The sequence below is a fragment of the Podarcis erhardii genome (genome assembly GCF_964252035.2).
Source record: "Podarcis erhardii genome assembly, chromosome: 13".
NCBI lineage: Eukaryota > Metazoa > Chordata > Lepidosauria > Squamata > Lacertidae > Podarcis > Podarcis erhardii.
This window is the reverse complement of record NC_138502.1, coordinates 22,514,044-22,529,213: the sequence shown is the minus strand read 5'-3', so window position 1 is coordinate 22,529,213 and position 15,170 is coordinate 22,514,044. Positions and strand designations below refer to the sequence as shown.

General features: G+C 43.5%; 1 protein-coding gene across 1 annotated transcript; it reads left to right on the top strand.

Annotated features, from left to right (window-relative positions):
• Positions 1-1,294: 1,294 nt before the first annotated feature.
• LOC309326931 (vomeronasal type-2 receptor 26-like) lies at positions 1,295-9,084 on the top strand (the record flags this gene model as incomplete). The annotated part of the gene is made up of 6 exons (XM_081835960.1): positions 1,295-1,440; positions 2,065-2,242; positions 3,806-4,669; positions 5,025-5,252; positions 6,286-6,412; positions 8,174-9,084. 6 exons carry the CDS (start codon positions 1,295-1,297, stop codon positions 9,082-9,084), a joined length of 2,454 nt encoding a protein of 817 aa, XP_081692086.1.
• Between the last annotated feature and the right edge of the window lie 6,086 nt (positions 9,085-15,170).

Genomic DNA, 15,170 nt, shown 5'->3' with positions numbered 1-15,170 from the left:
GTGTGGTGTAGCGGTTAAGAGCGATAGACTCGTAATCTGGGGGACTGGGTTCGCTTCTCCGCTCCTCCACATGCAGCTGCTGGGTGACCTTGGGCCAGTCACACTTCTTTGAAGTGTCTCAGCCCCACTCACCTCACAGAGTGTTTGTTGTAGGGGAGGAAGGGAAAGGAGAATGTTAGCCGCTTTGAGACTCCTTCGGGTAGTGATAAAGCGGGATATCAAATCCAAATCCAAAAGCCTTCATCCTCAGGCTGTCCCATCCGTCTGAACCTGGTTCAAAGTCCCCTCCCCCCACAGGTGCCTCCTTGACCACTGGCTGCCACCACTCTTCCTTGTCCACCCAGTCCCTGACACCCACTTTCAAAGCCCTAAACCACCAGTGATGCCCAGAGTGAGATTTATGCCAAATATGAATTACTTTTGTGTGAACTTAGCTGATTCTTGGCAAAGGCAATACAAACTGAACAAAATCTCACTGGCAACTAATTATCTCTTAAGGAAGATAATAATAGCTGCAGAATCCAGGAAAATAACCATTAGCAATTTTGTCATGCTAGTTGCAACTCCAAACACACTGGAGAAATGATAACCATGCATATCATTATCAAAATTGCTGCTTTTCTCTGACGCAATGGACACCCAGAGCCAGTAAGCAAGGTCAAAAATAAACACCTGAAAAGAGCAATAAAACCCTTGTGCTTTTTAGAATTGGATCTAGGACTATGTAGGGCTCAGACATTACCATACCCTTTTATATGTTAGGTTATGCTTTCAACAACTGATTCCACCATGATTTTTAACCAGAAAAAGTGATCCTGTGAGAATATTTGTTCCTCATACTTCCTCTTCCTTGCTGATTTCCACCTCACAGATTTGGGCAAACCGACAGAGAATTCACATGGTTATCATTTTGCTTCTTTGCCCATCAAGGGAATGAGTTACCAAAAGAGATTCACGTGGTATTTTTCAAAGAAAGAAAACAGCAATAACTTTGTAATTCATACTCTCTCTCAGGATGAAAAAGCACTGTTTGAAACACTGATGAACAAGGAGCTATTATTAAGTAAACAAGTAGGATACCAGTTCACAGCTTACCTAACCAGTCATGCTGTAAATTTATGTAGCAACAAAATCCTCCACATTCAATCGAGACTGTAACAAAACTGATAACTCTCGAAATATGGGAATTTATCATTGGAGGGGAAGTTTTATGAACAGGATCGTGCTAGTGGTGGCCTTCCTTCTTGTCTGGCTGTGTCATACTGTATGCAACACACATTGTATTAATCTCAGCATGTTTGATGATCCGCTCCCTACTCCTCATGGATTTTATCAGTCCGGAGACCTTCTCATCGGTGAAATAGTTTCTCAAGTCTTCTTCCACTATAATACCCTCTCGTTCATGGAACAGCCTTCACAGACGATGATCGATGAGCCTTTGTAAGACATCTCTATCTCTCACTTGGTCATGATTGGAGCAAGTCATCGAGGAATGATGTGCTTTATTTGTAGTGTGACAAAAGTGTGACTGGAATTGTTATTTATCATTTTCTACAATATATTGTTGGACCCCCTAAACTTGTAGTAAAAATGAATGGCTTCTGTACTTTTTCTATTTTACTCCTATAGAAAAGAAAACTTGGTGGATTAAACCTTTATTTTACCACAAAACCCTACATCTTTTTAGTTTTCAATTTCTTAGTGCCATATTATAGAGATAACAACATGTTTCTTTTCCCCAGTGGCAGACCTCAGGGTCTCAAATTTCATCAGTGCCTTGTGTGGTGCCAAAATCTGGGGAAAATTTGAAATGGTTTGCTAGCCCAAAACTATAATCCGGAGCAATCAAAAACTTGGTTGTTTGCAGTTGAGTGCTGAGGTAGGGTGCATATATGCTTTTGCTGTGATTCTTATTATAGCTTTATTAAACAGCTTTAACTCTCATTACAGTTCAGTCCCAAAGAATTATCAGCACATCCTGGCCTTAGCATTTGCTGTCAAGGAGATCAATGAGAATCCCAACATTTTATCAAATATTTCTTTAGGGTTCCACATCCTCAATAGCTATTATGCTGCAAGGATGACTTATAAGGCGACAATGAACCTGCTTTCCACACAACATGGGTTTATCCCCAACTTCAAGTGTGACAAACAGAACAATTTGATAGCACTCATTGGAGGGTGTATCTCTGAAATCTCTGCCAGTGTGACCATCCTTTCAGCAATCTACAAGACTCCACAAGTAAGCTGTGTGAATGAGATTTCACAACCGTGGTACAGGCAAGAACCAATAAACGTGTGGCCAATCAACACATCCAACTGATGTGCAACTGTGTGCATAGCCACAACCAGAAAATGGGGTGGAAAGGGTGCAAGGGCATAATGGGGAGTAGTGGGGCAGAGTGGGCTTATGGGTCAGAAACATAACCCCTGCACAAAATGGTTGTTGCCTGTACACTATCTGGGTTTCAACAAACTATTTGATTTAAGTTTCCATATTATTTTGGTTATCAAATAGGTTACATGTAAATTAACCATACAATCTGGTGGATTCTGACCACATCAAAAAACTGTACACAAAGAGTGTGCATTGATGGTTCCTCATCAACGTTGGGAGGGATTTAAACTGGGCAGCTTCAGGGCTCATCTTCAAAAAAATGTTCAATGAGCCAGACAAAGTTGATAATTTGTGGATGACTAAACCCGAGAGGGAAAGTTAGCACTTTGGATGGCTTGAATAAAATTCAAAATTATGTTGATGCAGTGTAAAACTAGGCTGAAACTAACATAAGTAAATCTAATAGAGACAAATGAGACATATTTCATTTAGGAAAATGAAGGAGAACCCCCAAGAATAACAGGTGATCAAAGGGGATATATGAGGAAGCATATTATGCTTGCAAAAAGATTTACTACAATTTTAGACTGCATTCATAGAACCATAGATTGTATGTTATAAAATGCAATAATACCACTTTGCTCTGCACTAGTCAGCATCATGTGGAGTACTTTGAGCAGTTCTCTGTGGTGTAGCAAAAGAAGGCTACAGACAGCGATGATCAAGAGCACACAAAATAAATTATAGAAGAAATATTTGAAGAACCAGTGCATGTTTAGAACAGGAAACTAACAAGAAACATTGTTACTCCAGATGTGCAATAATGGTGGTGCTCATTTGTACAAGTGGGGCATCTAAGAGCAAGCCGAATCAGGGGCAGGCAGAGCCAATGGGTCAAAGTAAGTCAAAGTAAGCAAAGCTATTGGTAGACAGAATTGTCGCCAAACTCACAATTAGATTTTATATACTGTGATTCATTAAGGGCTGTAATGCTTGTTTGTTTTTCACTTAGATAGATAGAACGAACGGAGGGCTCTATCAACATAGCTGTTATTAAATCTCTGTGTGGCTGGTGCCTAGTTGGTGCTCTAGGTCTCACTAGCCTAGTCAGCTGTCCACATGGCACACCTCAGGAAGTCGCACCTTGTGGCAGGTGTTTCTCCTGACAGTGCAATTGGGGCTGAGGCAGAGCAGTGGCAGGAGAGCAGACATGTGCTGGTGGCAGCTCAGTGTGTTATCAAAACAAACCTCTCAATCTGGCATCTGAGCCAAGTGGCCCATTGCAATACATAATGGAATAAATTACTAAGGGGTGTGTGTTCTCAGTGAAGTTCTTCAACCAGAGGGTGTGCAGTGACTTGGGCAGATCATTGAACTCTGGATTTCCATGGGCTGTTGGAAGAGATTGCCTACAAGATTTCCTGCAACTCTAGGATTTAAAATTAACGTAAACATTTCCACCCCCAGCTCACTTATGGATCATTTTTGCCATTACAAGGTGTTAATATGCTGTTACCATTTTTGTACCAGATGGTCCCAAATGAAGCTCACCAGCAAATGGGAGTTGTGAGGTTACTTCACCATTTTGGATGGACATGGATTGGGCTCGTGGCTGTGGACGATGATAGAGGGGACAGGTTTTTACAGACAATTGTGCCAATCCTTTCCCAGAATGGCATCTGCCACGCCTTCACCATAAGAATACCAAAATGGAATTATGTGGATGAGATGATAGACTATGTTTTCCAGAACTGGAAAAATTATATAGTTGTCTTTGAGAGAAACCCCAGTGTATTTTTTATTTATGGAGAACACCCATGCTTTCAGATATTAATAACATTGTTTTTTGTAGCACCCTTAAGTGACTTTCCACCTCTGGGTAAAGTGTGGATTGTCACATCCCACTGGGATTTTGCGGCACACGCACTACAGAAGAACTGGGATATGCAAACTTTCCATGGTTCCATATCCTTCACAGTTCACTCAAACCAGCCATTAGGATTCCAAAAGTTTGTTCAGATATTAAGTCCTTCATGGGCCAAAGGAGATGGTTTTATCCAAGACTTCTGGGAGCCGGCATTCAGCTGTTCATTAAACATTTCTCAAGGGAGGGAGGAGGAAGATGAAATGAAAACTTGCACTGGAGAGGAGAAGCTGGAAACCCTTCCCGGAATTCTCTTTGAAATGCACATGACTGGCCATAGTTACAATGTCTACAATGCTGTCTATGCAGTGGCACATGCTTTGCAGGCCATATACAAATCCAACTCCATAAGGAGAAGAATAGCAGAAGGGGAGAGGCTGGTATTTCAAAATGTGCAACCATGGCAGGTAATTACAACCCAGTACTATAAAAACACAAGAATAATAAAACCCAGATAACTTTAGATTAAGGGGAGAAAGGAGCTGTATACTTGAATAATTCATTACCACACAAAAATGTTTGCAGCTGTATTTTTATTTTATTTTGGATTATAGGCATTCATATAATAGGCAATTCATATAACAGTGGGTTTAAAAACAAACAAACAAACAAACAAACAAACAAACAAACAGATTAGAATTGCAGGTAGATAAAGTCACCAGAAATATGTTTATTTAAAAGTGTGAGATAAGCCTTTGTGACACTTGTTGAAATCATTTCAAGGCTTTGTTGTCCCTTTGCTCATATGTTTTTCCAAACTAGATCCATCACTTTCTGAGTAACCTATTATTCAACAACAGTGCAGGGGACACTGTGCATTTTGATGACAATGGAGAATTAGTTGCTGGTTTTGACGTTACAAACTGGGTGATGTTCTCTAATGGCTCAGTGGTAAGAGTAAAAATTGGAAGACTTGAACCTCAGGCTCCTCCTGGCAAAGAGTTAACCATTAATGAAGACGAAATTACATGGCACCCAACCTTCAACCAAGTGAGACATTTGGTTAAATGCATAGCTCCTTTCTTTCTTTGTAACTATGCAATAAAAAGATCAAAGTTCAGAATGTAAAGTTATTATTGTTTGCTACCAATGACCCTTGCCATAGAAATCTTAAAAAATAACAAGACACTCAAAGAGTAGGTTAAAATATATCAAGTGTTCAGACCTGCATATTATCCAACCTTAAGATTGTTTAAAACTGAACTTTGTTTGTTGTGATCAAGGAATAGGGCATTTGGAGAGGTTCTCTCTCTCAACTTGTTCCCCCAAATTTAGTCCCCCAAAATAATTCAGATTTTTAAAAATCCCGTTGGCAGTTGACACTATTTTAGCTCAAAAATTATTCTGTAACTTTCCTGCTGCTTCTGCATATAAAGCTATCCTATAGGTAAAGAACGTCTCTACATTATATACTTTCCCCATTTCTGATTCTGTGAGCGAGAATGAGATGGATCATCCCTGGCTGAAAAAGACTTTGATGTGTTTTTTCATGTCTATATAAATATTGTTTTTGATAGTTTGTATAGTTTGTCTCATCTCTGAGGCAGGCTATGACAAGCCTCTCAAGTTCCCTTCCAAATTCATCTCACCTCCCCTTTTAAAATCATGGTTGGACTCTCTAATACCATCGATTTCAATAGCTCACTATGTTCAGAACAGTAGTTTTCAAGATACTTGGACCCTTTTCGGGTTTTTAATCCCATGAATGGAATCATTTGATGGGTGTAGTGGAAATAAGTCTATTGGCTGCAATTGTCCATTGTGCTCTCAACGGCTTTCTATGACATATTTTGGTGGCTTGGTGTGGCAGGGAGCCTTCTCTATTCATGTGTGCTTCTAAATCCATTGACATGGCTGATATAACATGGCTGATATAACTAGCTGTATACATTAAGCCCCCCAACAAGATGGAGGTGGTGGAAATGGCTTGCAAGAGTGGGGCGGAGGGAGCTGGACCTACTCACATATTTGAAGTAGGTGGAAAGTGAAGAGCACTTAAACTCTTATTGCTTATCCCATAAAGGTGCTGCCTGTTTCTGTGTGCAATGACCACTGCTATCCTGGCTACAATAGGAAAAAGAGGGAAGGAGAGAAATTTTGCTGCTATGATTGTGCTCCATGTCCAGAAGGGATGATCTCTAGCCAGAAAGGTAGGATGCAGGATACCAATAAATTTCCATAGCATACATATGTAGTATATTTGCTTGGAGAATGTACTGGATATCCCCTGAGTATTTATGAGGTCAGTTCACAAAACAGAATTTTCCAGATCCTTGGGAGAAAGGGAGCCTATCAATGAAATAGTAAAGTAAGTAAGTAAATAGGACTAAGGGATCGTGGCATCTGGAATTCAACAGCTGAAGTGGTGCCTGTTTGTATAAGAAGTGGCAAGGTGACCTCCTTTGCCAGAGAGTGCCATAAACACTGAGAAGGCCCTATCTGAAGCCATAGTACCTCTTCAACATATATCCTACATGGCTAGGTTAGAGGCTACCTTTCCTCTTTCCAACCAGACCAACCTGTATTTCAAATGCTATCCAGACAAAGTCCTCTTTCATTTATCTGCTACCTGACGGATAGGATACAATGTAAGACAGTCAATGACCACATTTACAGCCTTTTAAACTATTGTAAAGGTAAAGGTAAAGGGACACCTGACCATTAGGTCCAGTCGTGGCTGACTCTGGGGTTGCGGCGCTCATCTCGCTTTATTGGCCGAGGGAGCCGGCGTACAGCTTCTGGGTCATGTGGCCAGCATGACTAAGCCACTTCTGGCAAACCAGAGCAGCGCAGGGAAATGCTGTTTACCTCCCCGCCAGAGCAGTACCTATTTATCTACTTGCACTTTGACGTGCTTTCGAACTGCTAGGTTGGCAGGAGCTGGGACCGAACAACAGGAGCTCACCCCGTTGCAGGGATTCGAACCGCCGACCTTCTGATCGGCAAGCCCTAGGCTCTGTGGTTTAACCCACAGTGCCACCCGCGTCCCATTTAAACTATTGTAGCTTCCACCAAAGTATTCTGGGACTGAAATTTAAGGGTGCAGAGATTTATTAGGAGACACCTATTCCCCTTCCAGAGCTACAATTCCCAGAGGGGTTTAACAACCAATCACTCGTTACGGGGATGTCTTATTTGCAATATATCAACAGAACACAAGTGAATAAGTTTTAGTTGATGAAAAAGGAAACATAATCCACAAATAATATAAATGGCAAGTCAAAAGCACATTATACATATGGTCACATGAGAAAATAATGTGAAATAAGCTGTATTGAAACAGTGGCTGTTACACGCAAGGATTATCCATGTGCTCTGGTTTCCATCACAGTGTTCCGTTGCTCCAGAAGCGGCTTAGTCATGCTGGCCACATGACCCGGAAAGCTGTCTATGGACAAACGCCGGCTCCCTAGGCCTGAAAGCCGTCTAGGTGTCCTTTACCTTTTAACCTTTTATAATATGTAGGATTAAAAATAACTATAAAATTAGCATCCCCCCTTTTATTTGTCTATGGTTAGAGGTCAGTAAGATGAGGTAAATCCAAACCGTGGATTCTGTGCATAGCGTCAGACCCCAGACCTCTCACCCCCACAAAACATAGCCCTGTTGATTAGACTACTATCCTATTTCCCTCCCTTGCTTGAAAGATTCAGGCTCTTTGCTTGGGAAATGCCAATGTTTTGGTTAAAGAAGTCAGCATTCAAAGGTACATTGCCAGAAGCTATATGGCTAAGTGAAGCATGACTACTTTTAAATGGGGGGAGGGCAGGGCCCATCACCTGGGCTGGGCTGTGATATTGTGTAGTGTTTTTGTTTTGTTGTGGGGGTTGTTGCTGTTGTTACTGTTATTTTCTTTATCTTTATTTTGGGAAATTATTCAATTTGCTTGTGTCCTTTTTTGTACTTTTCAGATATGGATGCCTGTGTCAAATGCCCCGAAGATAAGTATCCCAACAATTACCAAACTCAATGTATTCCCAAGGTTTTAAGTTACCTCTCTTACAAAGAAAATTTAGGGATCATATTAGTTGTCTTGGCCATTTTTTTCTCTTTGATCACAGTTTTAGTACTTGGAACATTTATGAAACACAATAACACTCCCATAGTCAAAGCCAACAATCAGACTCTGACCTACATCCTCCTCATCTCCCTCCTCCTTTGTTTCCTCTGCTCTTTTCTCTTCATTGGACAGCCTGGAAAGATTATTTGCCTCCTCCGACAAATGACTTTTGGCATCATCTTCTCTGTAGCTTTGTCCTCTGTCTTGGCAAAGACCATCACCGTGGTTCTGGCATTCATGGCAACCAAACCAGGATCTAGCATGAGAAAATGGGTTGGGAAAGGCCTGGCAAATTCTATTGTCTTTTCCTGCTCCTTTATCCAAGCTGCAATTTGTATTTTTTGGTTAAGTACTTCCCCACCATTCCCAGATAGAAACATGGACTCACTGAATGTGGAAATCATACTGGAATGTAAGGAGGGATCAGCTGCCATGTTTTATTGTGTCTTAGCCTATATGGGTTCCCTGGCCATTCTCAGTTTCATGGTGGCTTTTCTAGCCAGGAAGCTACCTGACAGTTTCAATGAAGCCAAGTTCATCACTTTCAGCATGTTGGTGTTTTGCAGTGTTTGGTTGTCCTTTGTTCCAACCTACTTGAGCACCATAGGAAAATACATGGTGGCTGTGGAGATTTTCTCCATCTTGGCTTCCAGTGCTGGGTTACTGGGTTGCATCTTTTTCCCCAAATGTTATATTATTGTTTTGAGGCCTGAGCTGAACAACAGGGAGCAACTGATAATTAGAAATAGAGAAAGTAAGTAAGATCATATTGTTATTCATCTATTATGTAAATTTATTTGCAAATGTTGATGGTAGAGATATGATAACCAAACAACCACCCTTAGATTTCTGTGACTAGAGTTGGGCTGGATGAATCTCACCCCAATTTTGCCATTAACGCCTATTCTGTTCTTTTTCCACTGACTGAACATGCAGCCATTCTAAAGGAAGTTGTGTCTTTACCCTTCAGAGATCATGGGGCTTGTTGTGCAACTCTTGCATTATCCCCTACACAAAATACACATCCAGATTTGCTATATTTCTTTATTTCATAAGATTTATACACCATTTGATTGTAAAAAAACCCTCAAAGTGGTTAAAACAATAAAATTATCAATACCAAGAATTGATAACAATAATTTAAAACCTTTGGAAAGTTAAAATAACAATAAAATTCACACCAATCCTCTAAATATCTGTGTAGACTTGTGTGATGGTGCAATGGCACTCCCCCCCCCCCGTGCTGTTGGGCCTGCCTTCACTTAAATTGGAGGAGTGACACTCCTCCAATTGTCACTTCCTTATTGAGAATGCCTGCCGGAAGGAGAAAACGAGGTGCAAAGAGCCAGAAGACCATTATTGAGACTCACAATTCCTCTAAAACAAAAAATCGACAGAGAGCCAATGCCATCTGCCCTGGCTCAGAAACAGAGCAGGTTGAGAAAACCGAGAAAACAGAGCAAATAGAACAAACAGTGAGTAACAACGTTGGGGGAACCTCACCCCCCCTTAAGGAGGATGTCAATGACCCGACCCCCCTCCTCCTAGAAAAAGCTAATCCGTCCAAGAGGGCAAGAGCAGGAGCAGGAGGAATTCCTCCCATTCCTAACGCTGATCCACCCATGCCTCTAGAACAAGATATCAGAGGAGCCTGCTTTCAACCAATTCAGGATACACACCCCTACCAAGAGATTTGCATGTTGTCTGCAGAAACTATGGTTCTGGTTCTCCAAAGACTAGATGAAATCCTCACCAGAATAGTTAACATTGAGAAACAATTGGATACTAGTTCCTCCCCTTTAAATGCCCAAGGGCATAAAAGGATAATAAGAAATGACTCTGTTAACAACTCACCAACTCAAACTATGGATGAAGTGAGGTCCTGTCAAGTCTTGCAAACGAACCAGATAATGCTTGAGATTCACCGATACACTCATAGGTGGATGAACCGCAGACAAATTACTATGTCCTTGTCTCAGCTCCTGAATTACCATTACCGAAATGTAGATCTAGAAAATTTCCACTTCCTGCCTACCTTGAGAAACACCATGCGCCTATTTATGACCTTTAGGTCATCAACCCTCCCATCTCGACTCATGGAGATAAAGGATACCCTATGGTGGTTCCATTCTCTCCGCCCAGTGAGGGTATTTAAGGACGAAACTAGGAGGCAATTGGTCCCTTGCATAGAGTCAAAGCTAATGCGGATAAAGGAAACCAAGCTCAACACTAGAAATACTAATTGCCCTAAGGAAGAAAAGAACTCTGTAAGCCTAGAATTACAAGACCTGAAGAAGAGGCTAATGATTATAAAAACTGAGATTTCTACCCAAAATATAAGGACAGTTGAGCCTAGAGCACAATATTTAAAGACATCCAACAGCTCTTTATCCCATCGAAAGACATCAGTACAACTCCCTGTTCCCTTTTCAAACAACACCAAATTAGATGAGGAATTTGGCGCCTCCGACATTTCTATGGCAACAACACATAAAGAACTCTATGTTGCTGACAATCTGGAGATATCCAGCACCAAATCTACATCTGGACCTTTGCCTAATGTTCCAAAAAATTATCAGAATGATCAGTCTTCTCTACTGTACTCCTGGCGAGACAGGATTGACAGATCTTCCGAATTCGAATCTGGCTCTTTGTTGGCCAGTGATCCACATTTTATAACACATACCTCATTAATACTTCCACAGCCACAGATAGAATCAACAATCCTTCAATTAACCCAGGAGGGAGAGGGGGACTGACAGTTAATGAAACACCATGGGACTGTCCCCCCCGCTTGGGGTGTGGTTGGTTGGGTTTTATCTTCTAGGGATACTTACCCTATCACACCTCCACCTCTTTCCCATACCATTTTGACCCATGTGTCCTGGCCCAAGGATGACTTGTTATTGAGGGGATGTTACCCATCTATTGGGGAGGCTAGTATGGGATCTGGGATTTCCACAATTGAAGGGCTAGGGAGGAATGGCGGTGGGGCTAGATATCTCTATCGGCGAAGGGTTTCGAGATGCAGTGATCCTCGAACCCCTTCTAATCTACGCCCCATCCCAAGGGATGAGGGTAGGAAGAGCAAGGATTACACACCTCCGTCATTGGTGCTGTGCAATGCCAGGTCCATAGGCAACAAAACCGCCACCATGCGTGACTTTTTTGTCTCGCAGGGGATTGACCTGGCTTGTGTGACAGAGACCTGGGTACGGGAAGGCGAAGTAGTCTCCCTACATGAGATAACACCCCCAGGTTTCTCTGTCCTCCATCAATCGCGGACTGTGGGTCGGGGGGGAGGAGTAGCGTTGCTATTCCGGGAGGACTGCTCCTTCAGAGCTCTGCCATCACCGGCGATCTCCGGCATTGAATGTGTTGGTCTCGTGTGGGGCACCAAGGAGAGCTTGGCTGTCTGGCTGGTGTACCGACCACCCAGCACACCTGCAGCCACCCTGTCAGACCTGCTGGAGGTGGTGGCAGGCTGGGCCTTGGAGTTCCCAAACCTACTGGTTTTGGGAGACTTCAACGTCCATGCCGATGCCGCTCCCTCCTCACAGGCTCTGGACCTAGTGACTTCCATGGCAACACTAGGGCTCTCCCAGGTTGTTTTGGGCCCCACTCATCAAGCAGGCCACACGCTGGATCTGATCTTTGGGGCTGGCATAGATGTGATCATGCTTCCTGCTGTGGAAGTGCCATGGTCTGATCACTACGCTCTGAAAGCCAAGATTTACTTCCCGCTCCTCCCCGGCTCGGGTGGCGAACCTATTTGGGCTTGTCCGCGAAAACTGATGGATCCTGATAGATTCCGACAAGCCTTGCGGAACCCTGCTCCTCCTGGCGACTCATTAGATGACCTTGTTGAGGACTGGAATAACCGGCTCTTGGCAGCCATTGATGAGATCGCGTCTAAGCGCCCTCTGCGACCCCGTCGAAACCGGGCCCCTTGGTTTACTGAGGAGCTCCGGAAAATGAAGTGGGATCTCAGACGGCTAGAGCGAGTATGGCGACGGACTCGTGATGGAGCCTCAAAAACATCTTATAGGACGCTTATGAAAGCCTATGAGATGGCTATGAAAGCTGCTAAGAAATCTTACTTTGCAGCTTCCATTGCATCCGCTAGCTCTCGCCCGGCACAACTTTTTAGAATAATTAGGTCAATAACGTCCTTAGGAGGACAACCAAATTTAAGCACAAATTCGACCCACAGCTGTGAGGCATTCGCGAGTTTTTTTGCAGAGAAAGTCCTATTGCTCCGCCGTGACCTCCCTGCCAATTTAGATACAGTGACTGAACTGGAGGCCCCTCGACTGACTTCAGGTCCAGTGTTAGACCATTTCGATCGGATACTCCCTACTGATGTGGATAGACTCCTCCAAGTTGGTAGGCCCACCACCTGCCTCCTTGATCCGTGCCAGTCTTGGCTGATTAGGGAGTATCCAGATGTTGCGCGGACCCCCCTGGTTGAAATTATCAATTTGTCCCTTGACACAGGGACATTCCCAGGGGAACTGAAGGAAGCAGTGGTGTGTCCACTCTTAAAAAAAACTTCATTAGATCCCTTAGACCTATCCAATTACCGCCCAGTTTCAAATCTTCCATACCTGGGTAAGGTAATTGAGAGAGCTGTTGCTGAACAGCTTGGTAGGTTTCTGGAGGAAACATCGGCATTAGATCCATTTCAGTCCGGTTTCCGTCCTGGTTTTGGGACGGAGACGGCTCTGGTTGCCCTAACAGATGATCTCCGTAGACAACTGGATCGAGGCAGGTCAGGACTGCTGATCCTTTTAGATTTGTCAGCAGCCTTTGACATGGTCGATCATGATCTTCTGGACCAACGCCTCGCAGACGTGGGGATACAGGGCATAGCCCGTAACTGGTTGTGCTCTTTTATCTCTGGTCGGGGACAGAGGGTGGCACTAGGGAGGGAAATGTCATCGCGCCACTCCTTGGTGTGTGGAGTGCCGCAGGGCGCAATTCTCTCCCCGATGCTTTTTAACATCTTTATGCGCCCCCTTGCCCAGATTATCCGGAGCTTTGGGCTGGGTTGTCACCAATATGCTGATGACACTCAGCTCTATCTGCTGATGGATGGCCACACCGACTCGACCCCGAACACACTGACCAGAAGCTTGGAAGCTGTGGCTGGATGGTTTCGTGGGAGCCGATTGAAACTAAATCCTTCGAAGACAGAGGTCCTATGGCTAGGTCGGGATGCAGTGGGGATGAGGGACCAACTCCCTTCTCTTGCGGGGGCCCAATTAGTGCCATTGCCTTCCGTTAAGAGTTTGGGTGTAATCCTTGACGCCTCCCTTTCCATGGAAGCGCAGGTTACAGCAACAGCCAAGGCGACATTTTTCCACCTTCGCCGCATCAAGCAGTTGGTCCCTTACCTTTCCCGCCCCGACTTGGCCACAGTGATCCATGCGACGGTCATCTCCAGGCTTGACTACTGTAATTCACTCTATGCGGGGCTGCCCTTGAAGCTGTCCCAGAAACTCCAGCGGGTACAGAATGCTGCAGCGAGGCTCCTCACGGGGTCTCTGCCATGGGAGCATATTCACCCAGTGCTTTTCAAGCTGCACTGGCTCCCAGTGGAGTACAGGGTCAGATTTAAGGTGCTGCTTTTGACCTTTAAAGCCCTTCACAGCCTAGGACCCTCGTACCTACGGGACCGCCTCTCCCGGTATGCCCCACGGAGAGCCTCAAGGTCCATAAATAGCAACACCTTAGTGGTCCCGGGCCCTAAGGAAGTTAGATTGGCTTCGACCAGAGCCAGGGCCTTTTCAACTCTGGCTCCGGCCTGGTGGAACGCTCTGCCTCATGAGACCAGGGCCCTGCAGGATCTGATTTCTTTCCGCAGGGCCTGTAAGACAGAGTTGCTTCGCCTGGCCTTTGGCTTGGAGCCAATTTGATTCCCTCCCTCTCTCTTTTTTTTCTTTTTCTTTTTTTTCCTTCTCCTCCTGCGATGAGGCTACATTTTAATATTTTAATGTTCCATTATTTTAATGTTGTATTTTATTATTGTTTTTAAGTTTGTAATCATTCATCTTGTTTTTATTATTGCTTGTAAGCCGCTCTGAGCCCGGCCTTGGCTGGGGAGGGCGGGGTATAAAAAAAAATTTATTATTATTATTATTATTATTATTACAGATAGGTAGCCGTGTTGGTCTGCCATAGTCAAAACAAAACAAATTCCTTCCAGTAGCACCTTAAAGAAGGTGCTACTGGAAGGAATTTGTTTTGTTTTTATTATTATTATTATTATTATTATTATTATTATTATTATTATTATTAAATATAGTGCACCCACTTCACAGAACACCAATTCCACAAATTCCTACAAACTACCCCAGTGGGTGACTTGTGTGAGGGAAAACTTAATAATTTGGAGTCTTGGGCAGGATTTGATTAAATAAACAATAAAGATTTTATTAAACAAAGGAAGTTTATGACACAAAGTGGGTAAAACACAGGATACTTCAGATTATGATGCTATTTCACTTCAGTTCTTTCTCAGTTGTTGCACAGCTGTTGCTGCTTAATACTTTGGTTTTTAAACAAGGTGGTACTTCCTCTCAGTTACACACCCCTTTGACAACCCTACTCCTGAGGTACTCCAAGTAACAGAGCCAAGGGATCACCACACCCCTCTTAAGTGGTTTGGGGCGTCTTCTCTTTTCGTAGCAAAATCTCCCCCCTCCCGACTGGAATGAGACCAAAGTAGACTGTATCTTTCCAGTTTCTACTTCTGCTGCCACTGCCTCAGCCTCAATCTCCCAGTTTACTCCTGGCCTAATTCTCTCACAGGACACCACACACCGTCCTTCACACTAAGCTCAGAG